At 40.9% G+C, this 24,706-nt stretch overlaps 1 protein-coding gene across 1 annotated transcript in view; it reads right to left on the bottom strand.

Moving 5' to 3' along the window:
* Positions 1-24,706, bottom strand: part of PLEKHG1 (pleckstrin homology and RhoGEF domain containing G1) — a 130,401-nt gene that overhangs the window by 32,101 nt on the left and 73,594 nt on the right. Inside the window, exon 4 of the mRNA XM_018078320.2 lies at positions 16,480-17,018. Within this exon, the coding sequence (XP_017933809.1) occupies positions 16,480-17,018 (539 nt within the window). The remainder of the gene's footprint in view (positions 1-16,479; positions 17,019-24,706) is intronic.

Here is a 24,706-nt window from a genome sequence, read left to right as displayed (position 1 = left end):
GGTCAAAACTCTTGGGATTTGGAGCTACTTTGTACCTCACCTTATACTGTTAGGAAATCACACAGCATTTGGGGACCGAGTTCCTGTTTTAGCTTTCTTTTTTTTTTTTAAATATGGCTACAGACGTGTTTAAGTTAGTGTTATTGGTGTAAGCAGATACCTGATCTAGGCACAAACTGCTTAGTGTGGTACTGACAGTAGGATAGTCACAGCAGCAAAAAGCTTCAGGTACCTGTGTTTATGTGAAAAAGAGGGACATTGGACAGTCTTCACACAGCGGTCTCGTGAAGTCCAGGCAGAGCACAGCAGCAAACCATTTGCACTGACTCAGCAAGCGGGATCTGTCTGATTATACTGCTTTATAGAGCACCTCTGCTCTTATGAAGGCTTCATGAACTCATCCAGGAAACAAATGCAGTATTGGCATACAATGTTCCTCTGCAAGGACACCACCACAGGCAGATAAAAGCTATCCAGCCGTGGGGTTTTTCCTAATTATTTTCTTAGCAAATGGTACTTTACCCCCATGGTAGTCACCGCAACCTCCTGCTGCGTTTCAACAGCTGTTATCATACAAAGCCATAATGAAAGGTTTGGAGCTACAATATAACAGGGCAGGCTGCAACCATAATGACGCTGTGCGGAAATCAATGAAATTTATCAGAACAGAGTACCGGCCTTATTCACTTTATTTGTTTCTTGTCATCATCTGTGAACCCTCTGTCGGCACAGTATGCTTTGTTTATAACCTTTGCCTTCCCTAGCCTTTTATTGCTTCTCTGCAGTTATGGCAAAAACATTTAGCTTACTTTATATGAGAAAAAACCCACTCACAAATGTCAGTCTCCTTAGATTGATTTATGGACCAAGGTCTGCTTTAATGGTATTGCACAATTTTCCCCTCCCATTTCCTGAAACTCTCCAAAGACCCAAAGAGTCTTGCCAGACTGCCCTGCCTTCCTTGCTGGGTTTGACATTCTCCCCATTTGCCTTTCATCATGCCAAATCCATCAGAAGGAATGTCCTGACTACCATCTCCTCCTCATAATCACACAAGAAAGATCTTTAGAGGAATAAAATAATGAAAACACTAACCTCAGAGGCTAAAAAAACCATATATATGAATTGGAAATGACAGAAAACTGTCAAGAAAAGGACAAAGTGAGGAACAATATTTTCACATACTAATTAATTTTCCATGACCAAACTTTAGAAACTAAATGCAAATTAGTGGGACTTTTTCATCTAGCCATCAAGCTTTCCTTTAAAAACAAACAAACAGCTTTAAAAACATTATCTATTGTTGTTCAGCCCATATTATAGGTCAGCTATTAATGTGGTAATGTTAAAATTACACATTAAAATGGGTAATGTTAATGGTAATATTAATATGATAATGCTAAAAATGGGTAAAAGCCACATTGCCTCGTTAAACAAGAATCAATTTTTATCCTGCTCTAAAAGAAACATATATATTATAGAAGTCCTTAGTAATCCCTTTATAGGGCAGGACTGTGCGTATAAGAATACCACCAAAGATAAGCAAAATTGTTGAAAGAACAGTGTTGTTGCGTGTTTACCAAGAGGCAGGCGCACAAGACACTGAAAATTTGATTAAATATCAATATTGAAAAAGAAGAAGAAAAAAAATTCTACCCATCAGGAAACTTTGTTTTCCAATGCCTAAACACAGGCTGCAGGAGAAAGCAAAGCTGCTGTACGTCTCTGATTTCAGCAACACACTGGCTTAAGAGCTGAGGACTTACATCATGAAGCCTTAGTCTCTGACTTATCAAAACTTCAGTAGCTTCTAGTAGTGTTGCAGCCTGAGGAGGAATATGTAATATTAAAACAATCAGGACCTAAGCCAGGCACTGCCATGACATCACCCAGACCTCAGTTTTCTGAGAGTCCCTAGATCTGTGCTATTAGTAAAGCAATTTTACTCCTAGATGCTATACCATATGCATGGGCATATTTTTGCCCAATTCCTCTCTACCCAACAAAGATGTGTTCGGCCAAAATCAGATGGCTGTGCAGAAGAGGAACCACTGAAACAGCTCATCAGCCTTGGCCACCTAAGTACTACTTCCACACCACCTGGAGGAAAATGCTGCAGGCCAGAAGTGGATCCCATTGGTAGCATGCTATCTAGAGCCATGCTGCCCAAACTAGCTACACACTTATAAAAAAAGAGAAAGTTGGGCAACAGATGTACAACAGAATAGCCACTATAACATGCTCCCCAGTGCTTATTCTGCTAATTACATAGGTAACTGTAAAATGTATCAATTCACCTTTTGTCTGACTCTTTTTTTCTATTCATTTTTTTTTCATTACTGACTTTATTTATTAATTTATTCAACCTGCACAGCAACATACTCTGAATGCCTTGTGGGTCAAAAAATAGCATGCAATACACACAACAGGTGGCCAAGAATGCTGAAGTTCGGTCAGAGCAGCTCATTGCAGCTATTTCCAATTATTTAAAATACAGCTGTGCCCTGCAAAGTGAAAGCGCATATGTAAATTAAACATACTTTGCTTTTTTTCTCTGGTTCCTTTGGCTATGAGTCCAAGGACTGACTGAAACCTCAATCAAATCCATCTTCTCCCCATATCAAAACCTATTGTCAGGATTTCTCCATAAAACACATAATTATCATTGTTGTCATCACCTTCTGTGATGGAAGGAGACAAGCTCACTATTTTAGTTCAGGTTTCCTGTAATCTGAACAGTAGTTTATCTGGAGACACCTGTAGCAAAACATTTCATGCAGCCAATCTTAACAGATTTCTGACTTTTTTCCTCTCCCCATCTTCTGTTTTCCATATTTTTCCTCTTCCGTCTCTGTAATCAGTTAGAACTGGCCACATGTGTATAGCAGCCTCATTTTGACTGCAACCATCCTTTCCTTACGAGAATGAATCTGCTTTCCCAATTGCTCTCGAAACAATTTCCCACCTCCCATTTCCAGTCAAAGCCCTCGTCATTTTCAGTCATGCAGAGACAGCCTGGCACACTTCCATGTGGCAGGCAGAAATCCACCGGCCCTTAACCTTCCACTTCTGAAACTCCTCTATAGGAGAAGCAGAAGTGGCAGTTCTACTTTAGTGTCCTACCTGTACTAACTGAACAGAGAGGGGAGGAACTTTACAAACGCCCTTTGCTGTAACGGTGATAATTTGCTACCTAGCAGCAATTATCTCCAGTTCCCACATGAGTACCACAACCACTAACCCAGGCTGCAAGCAACATACACTGACATACAGTAGGCTAATGCAACTAAATTCTTACAGTTAACTAATACACGTATTTTTAACTGTAGATGCACAATTTGAGCATCATAAAAATCAGAACCATCCTTTATTTCTGTCAAAGATGTTGCACATTAATAATGCCTGGAAATCAAAACTCAAAAAATGCTTGCACTGTTCACCATACAGATTCTCTATATGAAAACCAAGGAACTTAAATAAAGAAGAAAATTTTTGCAAGTATATCTTTCTACTTTCTACTTTTATTGGAAAATGGAGGGGGCGGGGGGTTTGGGGATTGGTATTTGGTGGAGTTCTTTTAAAGACATCTGAAGCCGGAAAACCCTCACACATAGGCCAAAGCATGGACAGGTCTGAAAGACCAGCACCTACTCAGGGCTATGCACAGTATGTCATGGCATGGTCCTGCCACTGATCAACCGCCAAAGCCAGAGTCCTTCTCAGAACAATGCAGACTTGGACACACAGCCTTCTCTGCTCACTTCAGCAACATAAGCAGAAAGCTCCTGAGCTCCGTGCGCTTCCTACTCCCCTTTTCCATTTGCTTTGCGTCTCTAAATACTTTCATAAGACTGCCACTTGTCAGCAGTAACAAAGCTCTGCTCTTGTGGGAAATGGGTCTGTCGGGCCTTGCAGCTGGACTTCAAAGTACCTGCCTACATGCTTGCAGAGCACTGACCCTGCCACCAAGGGAAGAGGAGTGGAGAACACCTCCCAGCACCGACAGCCAGCCAGCCTCCAAATAGGAACAGCCAACGTAACCCATATGCTTTGCATAATCTGTCACTAGATGAGGTTTGTGATCAATCTCTTTGCTCTCTGCTGTCCGTGCAGAAGAGCAGAGTCTCTGAGCTGGCAGGAGGCCACCTCACCGGCATCAGCCCTCCCCCCAGGTGGATGGTGGAGGAAGCCATACCATGCTCACCTGTGCTTACAACCAGCTTCCTCAGAAGTGCCCAATCTACACGTGCAGCTGGCTCACACGCAGCCTGTGGATAACAGCAATAAAGTGTGATACAGTAAGGCAATACTCTGCTGACTGACTGCATGTGGAAAGGGCAAAGATTGATGGTGAGAGCACTCGTGAGAACATGGTATGAAGAAAGACTAAAAATAGAAAAGCACATTTAAGTTCTCTTTCCACTGTTTAACATTGCAGAGCAAGGTGATCATGACGGAGTTCTCTACACATCCCCACAGTTAGGGGTCTGCAAACAAGTTAAAGTTAACAGCATTAATTTAAATTTTACCTAGAGAATGAGAGGAAAAAAAATATTTTTTCCATGTAGCTATTCTTGAGTGATAGATTTTTGATAATCAGTGTGACTTCCTCAGCTATATTATAGATGTTAAAACACTGTCCCATTCATAGCTATCAAGGACTGGAAGCAGTGACCCCTAGTAGGTCCCTCTGGCTTCATCCACATGCATGGAAAGCCACAGGAGGAGGAGTTACATGTCAGCCAGAATTAGCAGTGAGGAATTCCTGAGTCCTAACACTATGTCTTGCACCTTGAAAACACATGCTTTCTTTGGTTTAGGCTGCCTTTGAGCAGTTGTGTCCACATAGACACGAGCACAGGCACAGCTATATACAAAGTTGGAAATTTCTAGGGCACATCAGTGTCAAAAACATAACAGTCAGGAGATCTTGTCACAGGACTTCAAGCTGTAAGAGCACAGTTAGTCTCAGGAAATGAACTAAAGAATTTGCCCTGGAAAACAGTGAGAGGTCCCCCAACACTGTTGCACCGAATCCATCCCGGGCAAGGAGAACTGCCTCACCAGTATGCAGAGCTGGGAGACAGCAGAATAGTTTTCTGCAACTGTGGGTTTCCCCTCACTGCTTTAGACCCTGAGCCTTTAAAACAAGCTCTGCACATCCTCTTGCCCCTGTCCCACTGTCAGAAGATGCCCATATCAGCTTCCAGCACCAACTCACAGCCCCCTTCTAGGGCTGGGTTGGAAGGAGGCACATGTCCTACAATGCCTACTCCACCTGTCCAGGATTTTATGTCCTTTCTTTTTGCCCAGTGCATGCTTTCTTCTTCTGTTATCTGTGCCTACAAAGCTCCCTGGAGGATCAAAATCTGGCACCAGTCAAATCAGCATTGAACTGTCAGCCCGCATGGATGGACTGCTTTCATGGATTTTTGCTTTCTTTATTGTACAGAATTTTTGCTCTAATGAAACACAGTCAAAGTTCAGTAATATTCCTTTGTTCAACTGCAGGAATTTCATGCTAAAATCTCCCATCTTAAAAAGACACCTTGGAAGGCAGGCTGTCAATTATATCAAACTGTAATTTGAAAAAGGTGCAATAAAAGCACTCAAGTTGGATTGTACATAGAGAAGTCTCCTAAATAATCTATCATCTGTAAAGATGACATGGGTAAATCACCGGGAATGGAAACTCACATGAAACTCCACTTAGACATTTCAGTACACTAAATTATTGAAGTTGTAACCCACTGATTAAAACCATGTCCCATATTTATCTTCAGGTATCAGCCAGCATCCACTGCTAAATCACACATACATTAATTTTTCCAGAAGCTAGCACTCAAAATTGCTGCTCAGAGGCGTGGTAAGAAGCAAGTTAAGAGCAGAGGTGGAGATCACGGGATAACAAATGCTATCAGTAGTTTACTGACATTTCATCAAGGAGTTATGTGAGGCCCTCATCTAGTGACTTCCTGAGGTTAAGAGGAAACACAGAAGAAATAAGCAACAGTAATGAGGCCAGCCAAATGAAAACATTAAACAGTAATTAGGATGTCAAATAGTTCGAGATTGCTACGCAGATGAAGTAAGTGCTCTAGAGTGTTCTAAATCCACATCATTGGTGCCAATCATCATCATCATTCAATAATCTCAAGTTTTTTCAAAAAAGTACCAGTTTAAAGTGTTTAGTAATTATAAATTTAAAAAAAAACTCTCAAAGTTCATCAGGGCATCTATAAATTAATTCTTACAACATAGCTTAGTTGGTCTGATTATAAGCTTATTGAACCCATAGTCAAACAAAACACCGAGAATTATTAAGGCATATTTGGCCTTTGAATGTAAGAATCACCCATGAAAAGAACCTGAGTCTTGTGCTATAGATCTTTACCTGGTTAAATAAACTTTCCTCAATTTGTAAGGCAAATGAATATTAACATTTTTTAAAGGATATCTCGATATGCTTACAAGTTAAATGAGACATTCCAGAAGAGAGATGTTTATTTTAAAATACAAGAAGGGAAACTGAGTCTGTTTTCCAAAGAATGAAAATGCAAACCCAGCATAATGAAGAAAATCTGCACACGTCCTAAACACATATTTATCTTAACCTTAGTAACCACATCCCAGAGACTTATGGATGGCTTTTATTATTAATATATGAAATGAAATAGAACCTTATAGTAGTGGGTGGTTTGCAAGTAAAAACTTTTTAAAAGCGTCTTATTTGCAAAACAGTCTTCTCCTGAAACCACAAAAAATAGCAGCTACCTCCACACCTTCATCTGCAGGAATAGTAAAAGCAGAAAAGAGAGACCACTGGTATGTGGTTTGTTAAATGCTCAGGTTTAAAGGTCATGGATTACTAGAACACTGTTCACTGACACATAATATTTAATAAAAACAATATAACTAATTTGAAAGTGGTCAAATATTTCCATGGATCAAAATTGAAATGGCTATAATTAGCCAATAAAACTCCAGAAACTATGGCCTGGTTGGAAATGCAGAAACTTGTTTGCCTTTAAGGTATCATCTCCAAATTTTGAAATTTCTTTACAGAAAATCCCAATCATCTGGGGGGGGGGGGAAGAGGGAACAAAAACAAACAAACAAAAACCAAAACAAACCAACCAACCGAACAAAAAAACCCAAAACATCTCATTAAAGCACTGTAATGTTTACTGAAAACTTTGCAGCATAAGCTGCACTTCCTCTCCCTGCCTCTTAGCTCTCAGACCTATTCCTCACAGTTTTCCTGCCCACGCTCTATAAACTTGTTGCTTTTGAAGTAGCTGCTGCTGCTCTGTTCTGTGGAGCTCCGTATCTGCTGCCAGTAAGCAACAGCAAGCCACAGGGTGGAGGTGAACAGACCTCTCTTTTGTTACTTTCTGAATCCCGCCTTTATATATCCCATTAACCAGGGATACAGCCTCCCACTCCGGCCTCAGTACAGTCAAAAGATGTTTCATTCCTGAAGCCTCCTGCCTATCACCAGCACTCTTAAATGGCACACTCCATATTTAATTACATCTTCCCCTTGCCTTATTTAATTACATCTTCCCTTTGCCTCCCTGCTCCCCCCCTGCCCCCCCCCCCCAAAAAAAAAGCATTCTGGAATGGAAGATTAACTTTCATCCTTTAATCTATATTCATTCACATTCAGAAAGTGGGTAGGAGGTTGCAAACAGCATGGTGGATTGATTTACGCCCTGCTGCAAGACAAGGGAGGACAAGAGCAACAGCAGCCAGGCTTTTTGGCAATTCTGTGGCACTCTCGAAGAGCAGCAGCCCTCCCTTCTACTTCTCTCCCACCCACAGTTTAAGAAAGGCTCGCTGCACATTTATAGGCAGATCATTTTTTACTGCAGTATAACTAACCCTTTTGTGCTATCCAAATACAGAGCTGACCTTAAAACAAACACAAAGCTATGGCTATAGATTTGTACTGTCTTAACGTTTGCAGTTCCAGTCAAACAGTGAAGCTCTGCAATCACCTGACAGCCTCTGTCCCAACAAGTTTCTACAATCTAGCTGTAACATAAGAACTGGATGCAAAGTACAGGTGGAGGAAACACAAGGCAGCAATGATATTTTATTCAGTGTCTTTCAAGTACTTGGGAACATGCTGAATGAAAGAAATGTATGAATGTTGTCAGCAGAAATAAGACTGAAATAGTGATGGTGCAGATAAGAAAAAAACATACATCAGTATATTTAACCCTGGCTTTTGTGCTTCCTATGAAGTTAGTTTACAAACAGCTCCCTGTTCATGCCACAACATAAGCAGATGTTTACACCACGTAAATTGTTTGTTAGGCTACTTCTGGTTGTCCACAACACAATATATTCCTACTGCACATCTTTAAAACCTCTTTTTTCCAAAGCCCAGAATCATTCTCATCCTACTCAGCAAAACAAGGTTTGGGTTTTGTTTCTGCTTTTGTTAGGTATCATTAAAGGGCACATATGATGAGAAGCTTACAGCCTATGTATCTGGCAAAACACTTTTGTTCAGGATGCTGGAATTCCAGAAACAATCACATCTAAAACTGCTTAAGACATGAACAACAGTTTGTGTATACTTCCATTACTTTAGGTTGCTTTAGGCTATTTAATATGGCTAACATATAGGAAGCAAGAAGTTTGCAGAGAAAACTGAACAATCCCACTGCATCAGAACGAAGAAATCTGATTTACTTTATGTATTTCTTTAAAGGTAGCCAGAACAGCTGTTTATACCTGTTTGGTAACTTACCTTGTGGTGTTCTTAGTCACCTCACTTTTCAGCAGTCTGCACTGAGGATTTGAGTCCTAATTTGTAAACAGCAACTCCAGAAACAAAACACAACACTGATGTTCTCCAATACAACTGCTTACAAATTCATTACAGATTTTATAAGTGGAACATTTTTGTGCTCCGATTTATACTGCTGTAACTCTGCTTAAACTTCATAGGCTTTGAGAAGGCCTCTTGGATATGTAGAGTGCTTTAGTTTCAGCTATTGTATCTCAATATCATTGGAGAAAACTTTCCTTGCTTTTAAGCCAAGCTTTCCCTAAGGAGGTTGATCAGAATTTGACACAGCTCACTCTTCAGAGATGACAAAAGAGCAGTGAGAAAATTCAGCTCAATAGTGTAACAAATATTAATGACAGTTAAACTTATCGCTGTCATGACCACAATATTTGTTTTGCAGGTAATTTAAACTGCTCATCCAAATTTTATAAAAGCTCATTAAGCTAATTTTATAATGTTCAATTCCTAGTCATAAAGGACAGCATGTGTGCTAAGCTACTTTAAACGCTCAAAGGAAGACTCTCACTCTGAATATCATTGTTTTGCCTTAAATCTAAACTGAATGTCTCTTCTCTCTATATGGGACAGGCTCTGCAGGTGGCCCAAGAGAGGTAAGCCTGTTTCTAAATTGTCACTCTGTTTAGGAGAAAACTAAAAGTAAACTGCCTAAAAATCACTCAGTTATCACCTGAGTTCTCTCTTTTGTGCTCAAGATTTAAGACAAATAAATTATGTCAGCAGTCTTCATCATGCAGACTAAACTTGCAAAACTGCAGTACCTGTACATGAAGCTGAGATTTTCATCCATGGCTTTAAAACCATATGGTATGCTAACTTCTGGCTTTAATACACTGAAGAAAAATACTAGTTCTGAGACTGAGCATCAATGCATCCTATACTAAGTGAAACAGAAGTGATGAAAATGCTTCGTAAGAATGCCATCATTACAGTCTGATGGTTACAGCAGAGCCATAAAATTCAGGATGCTCGTACAGGACGGATCAGAACGTCCTCACATATCAAAAGTTTTTCTCAGTAACATTCAATAAACTTTCCATTGAAGCACTCTGTGAAGCACTCTAATCTACAAAACGCTCAAAAAGAGCAGCTCTGCTAATTAACCATTTCTATTGGCGGGTGTTGGAATTCTGTGCTGTAAAACAGAGGCACTTTTCCCAGAGTAACATCTTCGCAAGCAACTTATGCCAGCAACCTAAAAGTATCTTCCTCAGGTATGCAGCATTATGGGATACCTTAGCTATATTGGGATTCCCACCTTCTGAATCTAGAAAGAATTAACTTCCAGAGTTATGCTATCCAGCAACCCAGTGCACAAGCTTTTACTAACACATCACAAGTGACAATGCGCACACTCTTTTTAACTAATTGCCTAAAATGTAGAAGTAGACATCCTCTAACTGCAGCGCTGGGAGACAGGAAACCTGGAACAATAGAATTCCAATACTGACTTCCTCTCTGAAGGGTTTCCCTTAATCATGGGTGCCACAACACGTATCTACCTCAAACATCCAATATTTCCCCTTGAAAGGCCCACCCCCACCCCCCCAAAGGGTATATAATTTCAACAGACACGTTTACTTGGAAGAAGCTTTCCACACCAGAAACCTGTCTTCCTGATGAGTTGTTCTAAGAGATTTCAGCAAAAGCATTCCCCTGGGGCTTTTAAAGAAAGAATGCCCTTTTTTGCTCATGTTGAAAAATTTTGGTGACCTTTCCCCAACGAAGACAAGCATTCCCAGGCTGACTAGCAGGGACATGAACCATATCCTCACATCTAAAGGAGGGACAGTAGCAGATTCAAACATAATGGAGACTTTGTTTCTGAGAGTATGCCTTTTGGGGGGATGGGATGGGGAGGAGAAACCCCTCAAATTCACATATCCTCAACAGCAATTTCTAGCAATGGTCCTTTGCAAGGTTCAACTCAGGTTTCACAAGGGTTTAACCCACAACTGCCATTCTCAGGTGCTGCCAGTGACATCTGGTTCAGATCTTATCCTCTGAAGCAAGAGCAGCGAAAAGATTGTTCCTGTGTCTCAGTGACTCTCTGCAAACTTTACACTGTACAGAGAAACATGCTGTGCAATTTCAGGGCAGAGGAGACACAAAGGAATACTCCAGAAAGATGTGAAGAACAAAGTGGGAACAAAGCTTGGCGGACACCAGAAGATGGAGACTGAATGTTAACAGAACTTAAGAGAGCAGAAAAATTAGGAATATGATGAAAATGTTGTCAGACCTGTGAAGAGAACTATGAAGAGAGATCTGGAGTCAGCAGAGACTAAAAATATGAGAAAGAGAAATACTAAAAAGTGAAAAATCACATAAGGAAATGAGACAATATATACTGACAGGGGATAAGGATGGGATTTATGGAGAGAAGACTTACGACAGATAGGCAAAGAGATCATAGGCAGAAGACGGTGCAGAGGAGAATGAGACTTTCTCAAATGAGGAGTCTTAAGTATAAAAAGATGGAGCCAGGGACAAAAGATATGGAAGGGAGATAGGACAAAGACTTCAACTAGTCCAGTAGGGATGGTTTAAAAAAAAAAAAAGACTAATTTGGAATGAAAGGGTAGAGGAACTTATTCACATAAATGAAGCCTTCCAGATTTCAGATTGAATTCAAGATTCCTGAAGATCAACCACTGTTTGCATCAAATATTTGTGAAACACACTGATAATGCATGCTTCATTCCCCTCTAGCTATTGTATAGATACCGATGACTTTTTACTTATATTATTTTACTGATAGCGGATCTCGTACCAAGACTGAGGTCCATGCTGTGGATCTAGATGTTCTCAACGAGCTAATATCACTATGAAGGTATTTAATGTAAAATGACAGATGCAAGCATTGTAACAGTGCATTTGCATTATTCCTTCATTTTGCAAAGATAAAACACAAATGTGGATGTCTTTCTACAGTTACTAGCCATTGTACAAATTACGAATGTGGGCTTCTGACTCCTATGAACTGCAAGGGCAAAACACAGTTTTATTATAAATTCTGAGACAGCATTCTATTCAGGAGAAAAAAAAGTTACTTGAGTAAGTGACTCTAATGGAAGGTTATGCCTATTCTAACTACATGATTACTTGAAAAAGTCAGGGTAGGTCCTGAAGAGGAGAAGGTCAGTGAGTTCTGCCCTGGCCAGCACACCTGTCAGAATGACACAAGCAGGAAGAAGAGATATCCGATTTCTCATCATAAACTTGCCCAAAACAAGCTTCAAGCTGCACTCATTGAAAACTTTAATTATCCTTAACAGATCATCTGATAAAACATAGCAAACGATGGAAAAGTTCTATCTTTGTTGAAATGCTTGCCTGTGCAAGAGTCACGGCAGTGTGCCTCAAAACAATCATAAGTCATCCAGGTCATACACAAAATGGCTGTACTGGTTAGAAAAACAGTTGGGTTTTAATGCATATCCTTGAGCAAAGGGTGCCAAATAGCACCTGTGCAGCCTCCTCTCACTCATTCTAAGTCCATTAAATACTTCAGGTCTCCCAGTATAATTTAAAAATCACATTAACCATGTCCCATGAAGTCAGTTTCTACTTCTGTCTGCCAACTTGGCATTGTCAACATCACCCAGATACTCAAAAGGCCTGGAAGTTCTTTTTAGTTTATTTTGATTTATTTATTTATTTATCAATGACCTAACAGCATCAGGTCAATATAAGCATCAAAAAGGGCAAAATTCTATTGTTACTTCAGGCGTGATAACTCCATGTTCTAAGGACAACACAGGTTGAAAGGACACTGCCCAAAATACTGTGCTAGGCTAACCCTTACCGAGCTGACTTCTGTCAGTATGACTAGTACCGGGATCCTACATGCAATTTCACATCATCCATATTAATGGCTCATTTGTGTCCAGCTAGTCCTGGGAACCAGTTTCAGGCACACCAAGGGCAAGAAGGTAATCAAGAACAGTCATCAGGGATTCACCAAGGGAAAGCTGACCAGTCTGATAACCTTTTAACTATAAAACAACTGGTTTGGTATATCAGTGGAAAGCAGTGGATATTGCCTCCCTTGACTTCAGAAAGGCTTTTAACTTCTTAAGATCCTCACACACAAGTTGAAGAAGTATGAACTGGATAAGCAGACACTAAGTTTGACTGAAAATTGGCTAAGCAGACAGGACCTGAGCATGGTGTTCACAGGCACAAAATCTAGTTGGAGGCCAGTGGTCAGTGGCATACCCTAGGGGCTAGTACTGTATTCTGTCTTGTTTAATGTATTCATTAATGATCTGGATAATGGGAAAGAGTATGAATATATTAAAAAAAATCTCTAAGCCAAAAAAACCCCCAATAGCCAAAAAAATCTTCCCAATCCTCAAAAACCTAAAAAACCAACCAAACAACCCCCATCCCACAAAACATCCCACTCCCGAAAATAAAACCAAACTAAAAAACCTTGACTGTGACAAGCGAACATGACTTGCTTTACCCCAGAAATGTAAAGCGTAGATTCATGGATGTGAGTTTTGACACCTTCTCAGTTCCAGCTCTAAAACCTGTTTCAAAGTGCTGGAAACAGTGAGAACATGTTCTTTTTGAGTATGTTTCCACTTTCTGTGGAGAACATCTCCCAAATCCCCTCTACCAGAGGACAAAAAGCAATAGACCAGATCTATACTGACAGTTCTCAGCTGGGTGTAGAGGGTGATTAAAATGGTACTTGTTTGGTTTTCCCTTTTTGTTCTTATGCCATCCTGACATCTCTTACGGGGGTTGCCCTGTTTCTCTTTCTTCTTCCCTCTGCCAAAAAAACCCAAAACCACCCTGAAAAAAAAAGCAACTCTCCTTACTATTTTTAGACTGTGTACATAAGCTTCGAGGGTCCTGGTGGACAACAAGCTGTCCATGAGACAGCAGTGTGCCCCTGTGCCCAAGAAGGCCAATGGTATCCTGGGGTGCATTAGGAAGAGCATTGCCAGCAGGTCAAAAGAGGTGATCCTGCACCTCTACTCAGCCCTAGTGAGGCCACTTCTGGAGTGCTGTGTCCAGTTCTGGGCTCCTAAGTACAAGAGGGACATTGAACTCCTGAAGCAAGCCCAGCAGAAGGCTGCGAAGATGATTAGGAACCAAGCACTAGGGCGAGAGGTAACAGGCAGAAACTGATGCTCTGGAAGTTCCACCTGAACATAAAGAAGAAATTCTTTACTGTGCAGGTGACTATGCACTAGAACAGATTGCCCAGAGGGCTGTGGTATCTCCCTCACTGGAGATATTCAAGGACCATATGGACAATTCTCTGCCTTGCACTCTAGGATGACCCTGCTTGAGCAGGGAGGTTGAACCAAATGACTCCCTCCACCTGTGGTTCCTTCCAACATTACTCATTCTGTGATATTCTATTGCAGTCAGCTGCAAACTTGCTAGAGAACTCCAGTTCCAACCAATCTTGCATTTTAACTTTCCACTTCCTGGGTTTTCCCTAATTTCCTTATATTGTTTTCCCTCTAATGATTTTCTCTCTCTCCACTTACCACTGATTCTTTTGCTTATGCTTTCTTCCACCAGCTCCCACCTTCATATATCTCTTCAGCTCCCACACGCTCCTAGGGCAGCAGTTGCCCTTTGACCTCTCTCCAGCTCCCCTTTTCCCATTCTCATCCCATTTCCTAACCAGCTGCCAAATCTGATCCACGTTTATCTGGAAAATGAAGCTGCTTCCCTTCATCTTAGTTTGGCTCAGCACCAGGTATCTGCCTGCCAAATTAAATGGCCTCAAGTCACGAAGGTGCAGATAATCAAGCCCTATAAGGCTACAGCACTTCTACAGATGTCTGTGGAGTATTCCCAACCTCCTCACAACCTCCACCCTTGTTTAGGTAAATTACTGCAGCATTGCTAAGGTAACCTGTGGAGAAAGGAATCCTGAGAAACATATGAAATGGGCTCTTCTGTAATGTCCAGTCACACCTCTCTCCCCCAAAACCAAGAGAAGAGCATTCTGCACAGGCTGAGGCAGCTGGTTCCCCACTGTCCTTACCATCGGGGAAGCAGCTCCTTTGAACACCTTGGATCCTCAGCACCTACCTAAGAAAAGCCTCACTGCCAACTATTCCATCTCTCAAATAAGCTGTCTAGTGCCACACAAAGCTTTCAAGATTCATTATTAGTTGCTGCAGGAAATAGGCTTGGGCATTTCACAGGTTCATAATTCCTCCAATTCTTTCCTAATTAGAAGTGCATTTGCCTTATTTAATCTACATCTACCATAGTGATGCTTAAACTATTTTCTAGAAAATAGAAAAATAGAAAATAGACTATTTACTGGTCTTCCTACTTGTAAACAGAAAATCTGCTTCAAGATTTTAATTATTGTTGTCAGTTTCTCAAGTTGTACAGTTTACTGCATAGGTGGACGAGTGAGGGCTAAGGTTTCTAAAACCTTACATGGAAGTCATGCCTGGTGACTGGTGACTACACAGAGAAGCTGACTTGGTTCTGCAGCATCTGACAACTTTAAACACTTCAAAATGAAACTTGGGCAACAGTTGAATGTAGTAAAACAGCACTAGCTATGGAAACCAATGCAGTCTTGCAGAAAAAGCCACCTTTATGTGAACTTAGGGGGCTGGGGTGTTTAATCATGATGTGCATTTGTGTTATCAAAGCTTTCCCCACTACTGCTTGGGGGATCAGGTGGGTTGGAGCTGTGGGTGGGGAGAGTATATCCGGATGGCTGATATTTCCTTTTTCAGATGACCACATACACCTACCTAGAGCTCTAAGTTCTACAAACAGTGCATTAAAAATGCGCCTCCCAAGAAACCCTTCTCTGTGGGCTAAGTACGTTGACTACTAACAATAACCAAGGGACTTAATTGTCATCTTCAAAAATATAAAACAACATGATTCAAATGGCACAGCCATGAGTATATGGAATGAAAACAACAATCCACAGAAGGACTCATCCATATTTTTTCCTGTACTAGAAAGGGGAAGTAAAATGTACTGTTAGGTTGGGGATTGGACAAAAACTTCATTGTTGCTAATAAATGCTACACCCACTTATTAGCAACATTACTTCAGAATTAGTATTACAGAAAACAATTCTTTTATATAACAGTCAAACAAGAGTATTTTTCAGCAAATAAAAATGCCATATTCTATACTACAGGCCAAGGACACAGGAAGAACAGACTGCAGCCATGAGCTGCATGAAATGGAGGGAGGGAAAGGCAGGAAAGAACTTGCAGGACTAGGACTTGGAGGCAGAAGGATGGAATAATCAATAAGTAAGACCCTTTAGGTAAAGCCTTTAAAGGGGCATTTACAGCTGTCTTGTTTGCTTCTTGCTATATATTCCAGGATACAAAGCAATATACATTCTTTTGTAAGCATAAAAAGTTTTGTTACTGCAAAGAGTTTATCACTCTTTGTTCACTAGCGCTGCCAACTGTAGGATTTTTTTTCCATTATTTTTTTCATGAATGTATAGTAACAGCTTAGAATTATCTAATCAAATAAAAACTAGAAACACACTAGAACAATGATATTACACTGGTTTATAAAGACCAGCAAATGCCAGTTCCATTGTCAAGACCATCTGTCCTGCTGTGAAATCAAACAATATAAAAATGGCATTATGGAACAGTTAACGTCATTCTAACCAAGACCCCTACCTTGACAATGCTTTTTAGATCCTGCACATACATCCTCTCTGTCTCCAGAATCTCTTGGACAACTCTGTCTACGTAGAGAAGCTTCGGACTGGTGGGCTCTGTGACAAGGGACATTGCACAGTTTTTGCTCGCTCCTCTTGGTTCTACTTTCCTTGGCATGCTTGGCCTTTTTTCAAGGCTTTCCTCAGGATCCTCTTGTTCAACAGTGGAGTTTTCGCATGTCTTATTGCTGGAAAATCGCCTGGCAGGGACCAGTTCTAGCTTGATGGCACCAGTTTCTTTATCCTGGTTGAACAAACCCAAGTGGCTGTTGGAAACCAAGGTCATTCTGCTTCCAAAGGAGCAGTGACTGTCCCGGGAGGACGCAGAGGAGGAAGTGGAACTAAAGCTGACAGGACGGTCACTGTCTGACAGGTCCATGGTGTTTTTTTCACAGTAGCGGAAAGGTCTGCTCTCCTTGTGCAAATCTTCCCCTTTCGTCTTGGAGTCAAGCACCTCTGTCACAGCTGGTACAACATCAAGAGGCAAGTGGAAGTCATCTAAATAAACAAACAGAAGTGAGTTTACTGGTGCTGCCCCACATAACACAGAAGTTGCCAGCAGACCATTTAAAGCCTTTTGCATAAAAAACTGCCACAACGCTATTTTAACTAAAAGACAACCAAAACAATATGATTTGGGGGTCACTGTGACTCTATTGCTTTTTAGGTGGTGGGGATCCCCCACTGGGGGCTACAACAGAGGCATCACATCCCTCCTGTTCACATGTGTGTCTCTGGCACATCCTTCTTGTGCCAGCATGCTAGGCATGTTGCTAGCACAGGCACTGCTCAGGCCCAGCACAGGAGAAAAACGGTACTCACGGATTTTCCCTAAAGTTAAAAAAAAACCACTCGACTCTGTTGGGAGCAGTCTCTGCCATCTCCAGCTGAGCACTGATCATGTTTTTGGAGGTTTGGAAAACTCAAGAAACACACAGTGATACCAGAAAGTGTCTTTTCTTTTGAATCCTGTAAGGCCAACAGTCAAACAAAAACTAAAAGCAGTTACGAATTACCGGCTCTGTGGCTTGTACAAAAACACTAAAAGTGTAATGATTTCCCAGTCAAAATAAGGTAGTTTCTGAAGAAAGAGTCCCTGCAGGAAAGAGTACTGCCAAATAATTCAGTTTTCTAGTGGGAAAATAAATCATTCTAAAACTGTTCTTCTCCAGCCAGAATATTACCCCCTGCTGAACTGACCTAAAGCTGTTTTTCAGATCAGTGCAACAACAAAATAAGATGTCTGTCTTCCTGTCGGCATTTCGATTCTGCTTTATTTTCATCGCCAAAATGCCCTGCAGGACACTGTCCACAATGCAATGCAGATTTGTCTCTGGCCAAGTTGTGTGTGATGCAGCAGGAGAATCTACAAAAGCAGCTGCAGATAAATTCAGTACTTCAAGGCTTCATTTCCGTAAGAAGTGTCCACCCAAAAAAATCTTGCCTCAACTTTGAGAATTTCAGAATGTCTGTTCTGTGAAAAAGGGAACCTTGTGACAATTTAGGAAGAAAAGCAATACTGAAGCTACCCACAGAGTGGATAGCTTAGTCCTTATTTTAGTTCAGTGACAACCTCACTTTTCAAAAATCATACCAGCAATTACAGCTCTAGACAACAGTTTCAGTAAAGAAACCCTAAAGCTGCAAATCAAACCCGCCCAACCTTTAAGGTGGCTCTTCTTGAACTGAGGCAGACTTGCTATGCAATTACAAGGAGAAACCTCCTGGACACACGGCTCATGCAACTGTCAGAGCAGGGGGAGAATTTCATTCAAAGCTGAAAGCAACTCTCTCATTTTTCAAAATCAATCCAAAGCAAACAGAAATAAAATCCCAGAGAAGCATGTTTTGATTTATTTGGCCTATCTTGAATGCATAAGATTTTATTTGTATGTGAGTAATTAATAGTGCCATTTCAGTGATGATGGTATTAGCTTTCTGTTAAGGAGAAGTATTGCCCTCAAGGTGATGCATGGAATTAAACAGAGTAATTTGCTCATTACATGGATTAGAAATTGGCCATTGGATTAAAAAACTAATTTGGCACCTCTGTACCCCTGGTTTTACCTTGTAGTCCAAAAATCTATAGCCTTTCTTTGTGCCAGGTTCTTCTAGCTTTGCAGCATAGAAGCATATTTTCTTACCCTTTTTCAATAAACCACATCAAGTACCAACTCCAAAATAAAATATAAAGCAGTAAACCCAGAAAAAAATTAAAACTGAAAATGCAGTGAAGTTCTCATGTTTCCAAAGGGGTACAGACAGTCATGTTCGCCTTCCTATTACTTGCAATAAGAAAGAATAAATTTTTTATAAGAAAGAATGTATTTTTGCTATCAGCTTTGGATTATTTTTCATGTTTAAGTTAGAAAGCACAATGTTGCTGTGCAGATGAATGAAAAATGCCCCCCTTGAAAAATGCACAGGACAAACAAGATAACAGGATACCCTTCTGATAACTTACTCCAAGATATTTTGCTAAAATTACATGACAAAGAAACACCCGATTAGCCATATTTAGGGGGTAAATAAAGGATTGCTGTGAAGTGCTGTTACCCCACACTCTTTTTGTCCTGTTTCACTGATATGCGGTCTGCCTCTCAGATAATAACCTGAAGGCATTAATATGTAGCATTTGCTTTGCAAGTACTGTCAGGCTCATTAATATGAAAAAACCCCAAAGACAATTCATGTTGATGACATTAGAATCAGAAAAAATGTTAAAAGTAGTTTTACAGAAGCATTGTACCCAGAAGCATTGGGAGATCTTAACATGTTTTAGAGAAGCAAACCAAACAAACCCACTTATTTTCCTGTATAATGACAATGTCATTCTTCATCAAAAAACCCAAGAATTAGTTGTAATAGTTAAAATGAGCTTGCAACCCAGGCATGCAACATGGTTGACTCAAGTTCCTCCATTTTTTTATACAAATTAATATTCCTGTATGCTTCTATATAAATTACACCAAAGTATTTGCTACTTGGTCTGTTTTGTCCTCAAAGCCTCATCCTGACTATTAACTTCAAAAGTTACTATTTACTTCATTCTTATTCCTTTCCCAACCAGGTGTAAATTGGTCCTTGGCTTCTCTGTGGAGAACTTTTGTTAAAATTTTGTCCATTATACCTCCAACCAGCAAAGCACGTTTCTTGGGGTCCAGTCTGATGGCACAAAAGCTCCTGCAGAGCAGCAGCTAGGCACCTAGGCAGCTGGCACACCTGGCAAAAAGGCAGGTCACGGGACTGGGGATTTCAGCATGTCACAGAACCAGGAAGCAGCTCCCTTTCCCCAGCTAGCAGGTCCTGTACCAAACACCCTGCCTGTGAAAATCAGAACTTGGGGACACACTCTGGCTCTGCCAACCTCTCAATTTCTGCCTCAGGTACAGGTAGCTGTTACAAACCCATAGCCCTTCCCAATAACACAGGATTTGTAAATGTTCCAAGGTTTCACAGATTCATTTTCATTTTTATTTTCAGAAACCCCTATGAGACTAGGTAACATTGTACTGGGCACTGGTGAGGCCCTGTGTTTAGTTTTGGGCCCCTCACTACAAGAAAGACACTGAGGTGCTGGAGTGTGTCCAGAGAAGGGCAATGGAGCTGGTGAAGTGTCTGGAGCACAAGCCTCCTGAGGAGCAACTGAGGGAGCTGGGGGTGTCTAGAAAAGGAGCCTCAGAGGAGACCTTATCGTTCTCTACAATTACCTGAAAGGAGATTGTATCAAGGCAGGGGTCGGTCTCTTCTCCCAAATAACAAGTGATAGGACAAGAGGAAACAGCCTCAAGTTGCACCAGGGAAGATTTAAATTGGATATTAGGAAAAATTTCTTCACCAAAAGGGTTGTCAAGCACTGGAACAGGCTGCCCAGGGAAATGGTGGAGTCACTATCCCTGGAGGTATTTAAAAGGCATGTAGATGTGGCATTTGTTGACATGGTTTAGTGGTGGACTTGTCATTGTTGGGCTAATGGTTGGACTCAATCATCTTAGAATCATTTAGGTTGGAAAATAACCTCTGTGATTACCCCCTGCTGTTAAAATCAGGAACAGAGTTTTTAGATGATTTCTGCACTCATCAGTGCATCAGAAAAGGCAGCAGCTGAATTGAGTTCACTGCCACAGAAACGTGCCCATCCTCTTTTCTCTCAGGGTCTACATTTGACTTTTCAGAACTCTAGTACAGTTTTACTCTGCAGTTGTACTGCAAAGTAACTTTACTCTTGCACCAGCTACCTAAGGTCTGTACCAGCTGGCTGGTGAAAAATTTGCAAGTGAATTAATGAGAGTGAGGGGAGAGTAAACGGTCTCCCCCAGGATGGCTCTTATACCTGACCTAGTGCCTTTGCAAACCTTTTAACCTCTTACAAATTTCTGTCTTTCATACTATAAAAAGCAAGTCATTTGTCCCATATCCTGTGGGACTGACTTACAAGCCCCCTCCCTCCAATCCCCCAGTTTCAGCAGCAGCACCAGTGGGTAGGTGCACTCATCAAAACAGTGCTGCAAACTGTGTGTGTAATTGTAGGTACCCCCAGAGCCTGCAGAGGCACACACTCTGAGCAAGTCTTGTATACCATGACCCACGTCTGGCCCAGTTCACTGCTTTTTTTGTTAGGCTTTCTTTTGATTACTGAACCTTTTCAAGGATGAACCAAAATAATATTGAGAACTTTTGTCAGCTGTGAATAACGGTATTTAACTCAGTCTGGGGAGAAAAGAAAAAGAAATATTCAATTTGCATACTTTAATTAAGGAATAACAGTAATTACTTGTTAGTTCGGCACTGAAAGGAGGATAATTACTACTTGTCCCTACTCAGAAGGAAACACACTCCCCAAACAAGGTCATTTCTTGTTTGTGCGTTTGCATTAATTCAGTTAGTCTCTCCCCTTCCCCAGACCCTGCAAACCTCCCTGCTCCTGCATCACACACACACAGTGGCATGGCACGACCCCAGAGCACTCCCCAGAAAAAACAATATGTTCCTATTCTACTGACATGCAAGGCCAAGAAATACCTGCATTTCACCCCAACAGGTAACTCTAACATTAGTTACAATACTGAAGGCACATGCAAAGCAACCATCTTGGCATATCTCATGTTTTCAGTGTGCAGTCATAAACAAGTTCTCACCAAAAATGCATACCCTTCTTCAATTACTTGCTTTTCTTTAACCTCTTCCTGTAACTATATTCATAGTAATGATAAATGGTTTTCCATTATCTCCGCAGCTTTGGCTATGGTAGAACATTAGCATACAATGAGAGATAAAGTTCTTTGTATTTAAATATAAGATTGACTTAAAGATCCCCAAGTCCTATCTAAATATAGGTGTTTATTCCTCCAAGTTGTTTACTGCACGTGATGTTTTAAGACATATCGATTGCACAACAAAAAACTCACAAGTCAATTTATATTCATGATTAGCATTGTTGTTGCCTTTCTCCTGGCATGAAAAAGAGCACATCAAGTGTTATCTACAAAGACAACATTACCAGAAATTACAGTATTCACATCCTTTGGAAGTTTAGCTACAAAAAAAGTGATGAGACTACAAGAAATACCTTTCCTGTTTTTCCCTTGAGATATTTTCATATTTCAGACAAAGCATTCATACTGTGGATACAATTAAGCAAATTTGTCCAGAACAATTTCTGCATCCCGTATCAAATTCAAAATGCAACACTGGAATTTAGAAACAAACATAAATGTTCTACAGACTCCTGACTGAGAAAGATTAAATTAAATTACAGGAATCCCAGATTATTTTAAATGCATATCCTCATATCCTCTGCTCTGAATACTGTCCAAGTGAAGGTCAGCAGATTTTAATCACTAAATTTTGTATATGAACGCATATCAGTTCTAAAACTAACGCCCTCTGTGAAAAAAATCACATTAGAGAGTTACAATATTTGCAGGATTACATCTCTAGTCTGGACTGTCACAAATGATACTCTGCCAAGTATTTTAACTGAACTTTGAGGAACAGAAATCTCATTTATTAAAAATCTCACAACAAGGGAAAAAAGTCACCAACTAATGTGCTTCTGTCTGTCAAATTACTGTCCCCCTGCCCCCGCTCCCTGCAATACTTAAAGCAGAATAGCTTCTGTCACAATCAAGCATGCTAATATCCGAGAACATTATCGCAAGGGAAAATCCTCTGCGACAGTATCGCACCACTGAGGAATGTCTCCGGCTCCTTGCACCCAGGATGAAAAAGTCCCCTCTATTTTTCCAATCCTCTCAAAGAACCCACGACCTACCTGTGTGGTAGAGGAGAGGCGCGGGCTCTGACTTCAGCTGTTCCCGAATTAGCTCACTGGGCACTCAGGTAAAATGAGAAGCTCTTACTAGTCTGTACAGCTCCTTCGCCAGAAATATTGCATGAGTCAGCTTTTATCTATCAAAACTCTAAACACAAAGGCTTTACAGAAACCTGATTCACAACTTTCTCACCGCCTTTTCCCCAGTGCACCGACAGTCTTCGGCATCACTAAGAGCTTTAAATGAAACATGACATCATGCAATTCAGGGACAGGACAATGGGCATCACTGTGGGTAACTTTAAATACACACTTCACTGAGCAACACCCATTAACTTCCATTTTTCCAGGCACAACACTGTGAAAACATCAAATAGAGTCCCCACTTCCACAGCATTTATTACACTTTTCTCCTTGATTTGCAGACAATATCGATACACATGTAAAGCAAATAAATCACCCGCTGGTATTGTGAAACTTCTGTGTTTATGTTAAAAAGTCCCATGAACTTGCAGTGTATAGGATGATCCTCAGCACTAGAATCATTCTGGATCTTATTCTGCCCTAACATAAACAGGAACAGGCTTTTGCAGAGTGCTTGCAATGCTTCAGTGGTTTTTTTTAAGAGCAAGAGGAAAGACTTTCAGAAGAAAATGTGAAAACCAAAACATCAAGTGCTCTGTGCTAAATTACAGTGAAGCAAAGTAAAAGGGAAAAAAAATGAGGAGAGAGGACACAGTGAGAGGAGAAACAGGAGAAAAGTTGAAGAACAGAGACAAGGAGAAAAGAGGATATAGACTGGTGCTAACCGGTGAGAAAGCTGACATCTCCTTGGCCTGTGGAGAGGGTGGTGGCATTTCTATCTTCGAGCTAGGAGGCAAAAGAAATCAGAAGAGTTCCCAGATGCTGGCACTACTTTCCATGTGTGCTCTCACAGCTGCGTGCTCAAACCTAGCCCGCAAAGAGGCACTCTATCTTTAAAATCACACTTGAAATTCACTACCTCTATCCTTGTATATAACATGGCCTCAGCTTCATTCAGAGTTTTCCTAAAGAGCACAGTCCTTGAACAACGCCTTTCAGCAGGAAACTGGAGGTAGAAAAGGAAATGAAGACAGCCTTGAGACCATTTGCAAAGCTGTAAAACACTTTGATCTGAACGTCAGGGCTCTTGGGGTGAAAGTCCCTTTTACCCAGGCTAAAAGATCAGGTGTTTACAGCCTGTTGCCACGCTGACACATTTCAGATCAGAGACATGCTCTCTCTTGCATATATTCTCCTGTACTTTTTGAGGATTTTGTTAATATTTACATATTTACATTAAAAGATCTTTTTGCAAGATCTGTGCAAAATACTTTAGACAAAGCTACCACGTATCTGTAAGTCTCAGACACACTCGCAGGCGCAGGAGGGCCGACACTAGCCCCAAAGTTCTCAGTACCCACAGTGCAGTACCCAGGTACTCAAATCAATTGAATGTAGCAAATTTACCACACATTTGCTATGCTTCACGTTCACACATGTTTCTGTCAGAAGCTAATGATTCACTCCTCTAGACCTCTGCTTCCTCACACCTTGTGCCCACCTTGCCTACAGAGTTTTTCTTATCTGTATGTCTTATGACATACAAATAATACCCGCAGCTTCATCATTTAGCGATGACAAACCTCCTGAACTCTGAAGGCTGCTCAGTGACAGTGTTTCACATCTGTTTCAGCAGGCTAGCTAAAAGCAGGGGCTGCAGCAATGCAGTGTGAGCTTCAGCCACTGATCTGAACTGGTAGAGTTAGCTCTCATGAGCATTACTGTGGGTAGAGGGAAGAGAAGGTCCTTATTTCTCTCTGCCTTGTTTTTTCATCTCTGCACACCCACCACATCTGACCTTAGCTCTCCCTTCCATCCCCATGTATAA

The sequence above is a fragment of the Manacus vitellinus genome, unplaced genomic scaffold (assembly GCF_001715985.3).
Source record: "Manacus vitellinus isolate BGI_N305 unplaced genomic scaffold, ASM171598v3 scaffold_4_pilon, whole genome shotgun sequence".
NCBI lineage: Eukaryota > Metazoa > Chordata > Aves > Passeriformes > Pipridae > Manacus > Manacus vitellinus.
Note: the sequence above shows the minus strand (reverse complement) of the source record. Positions and strands in the feature narration are given on the sequence as shown.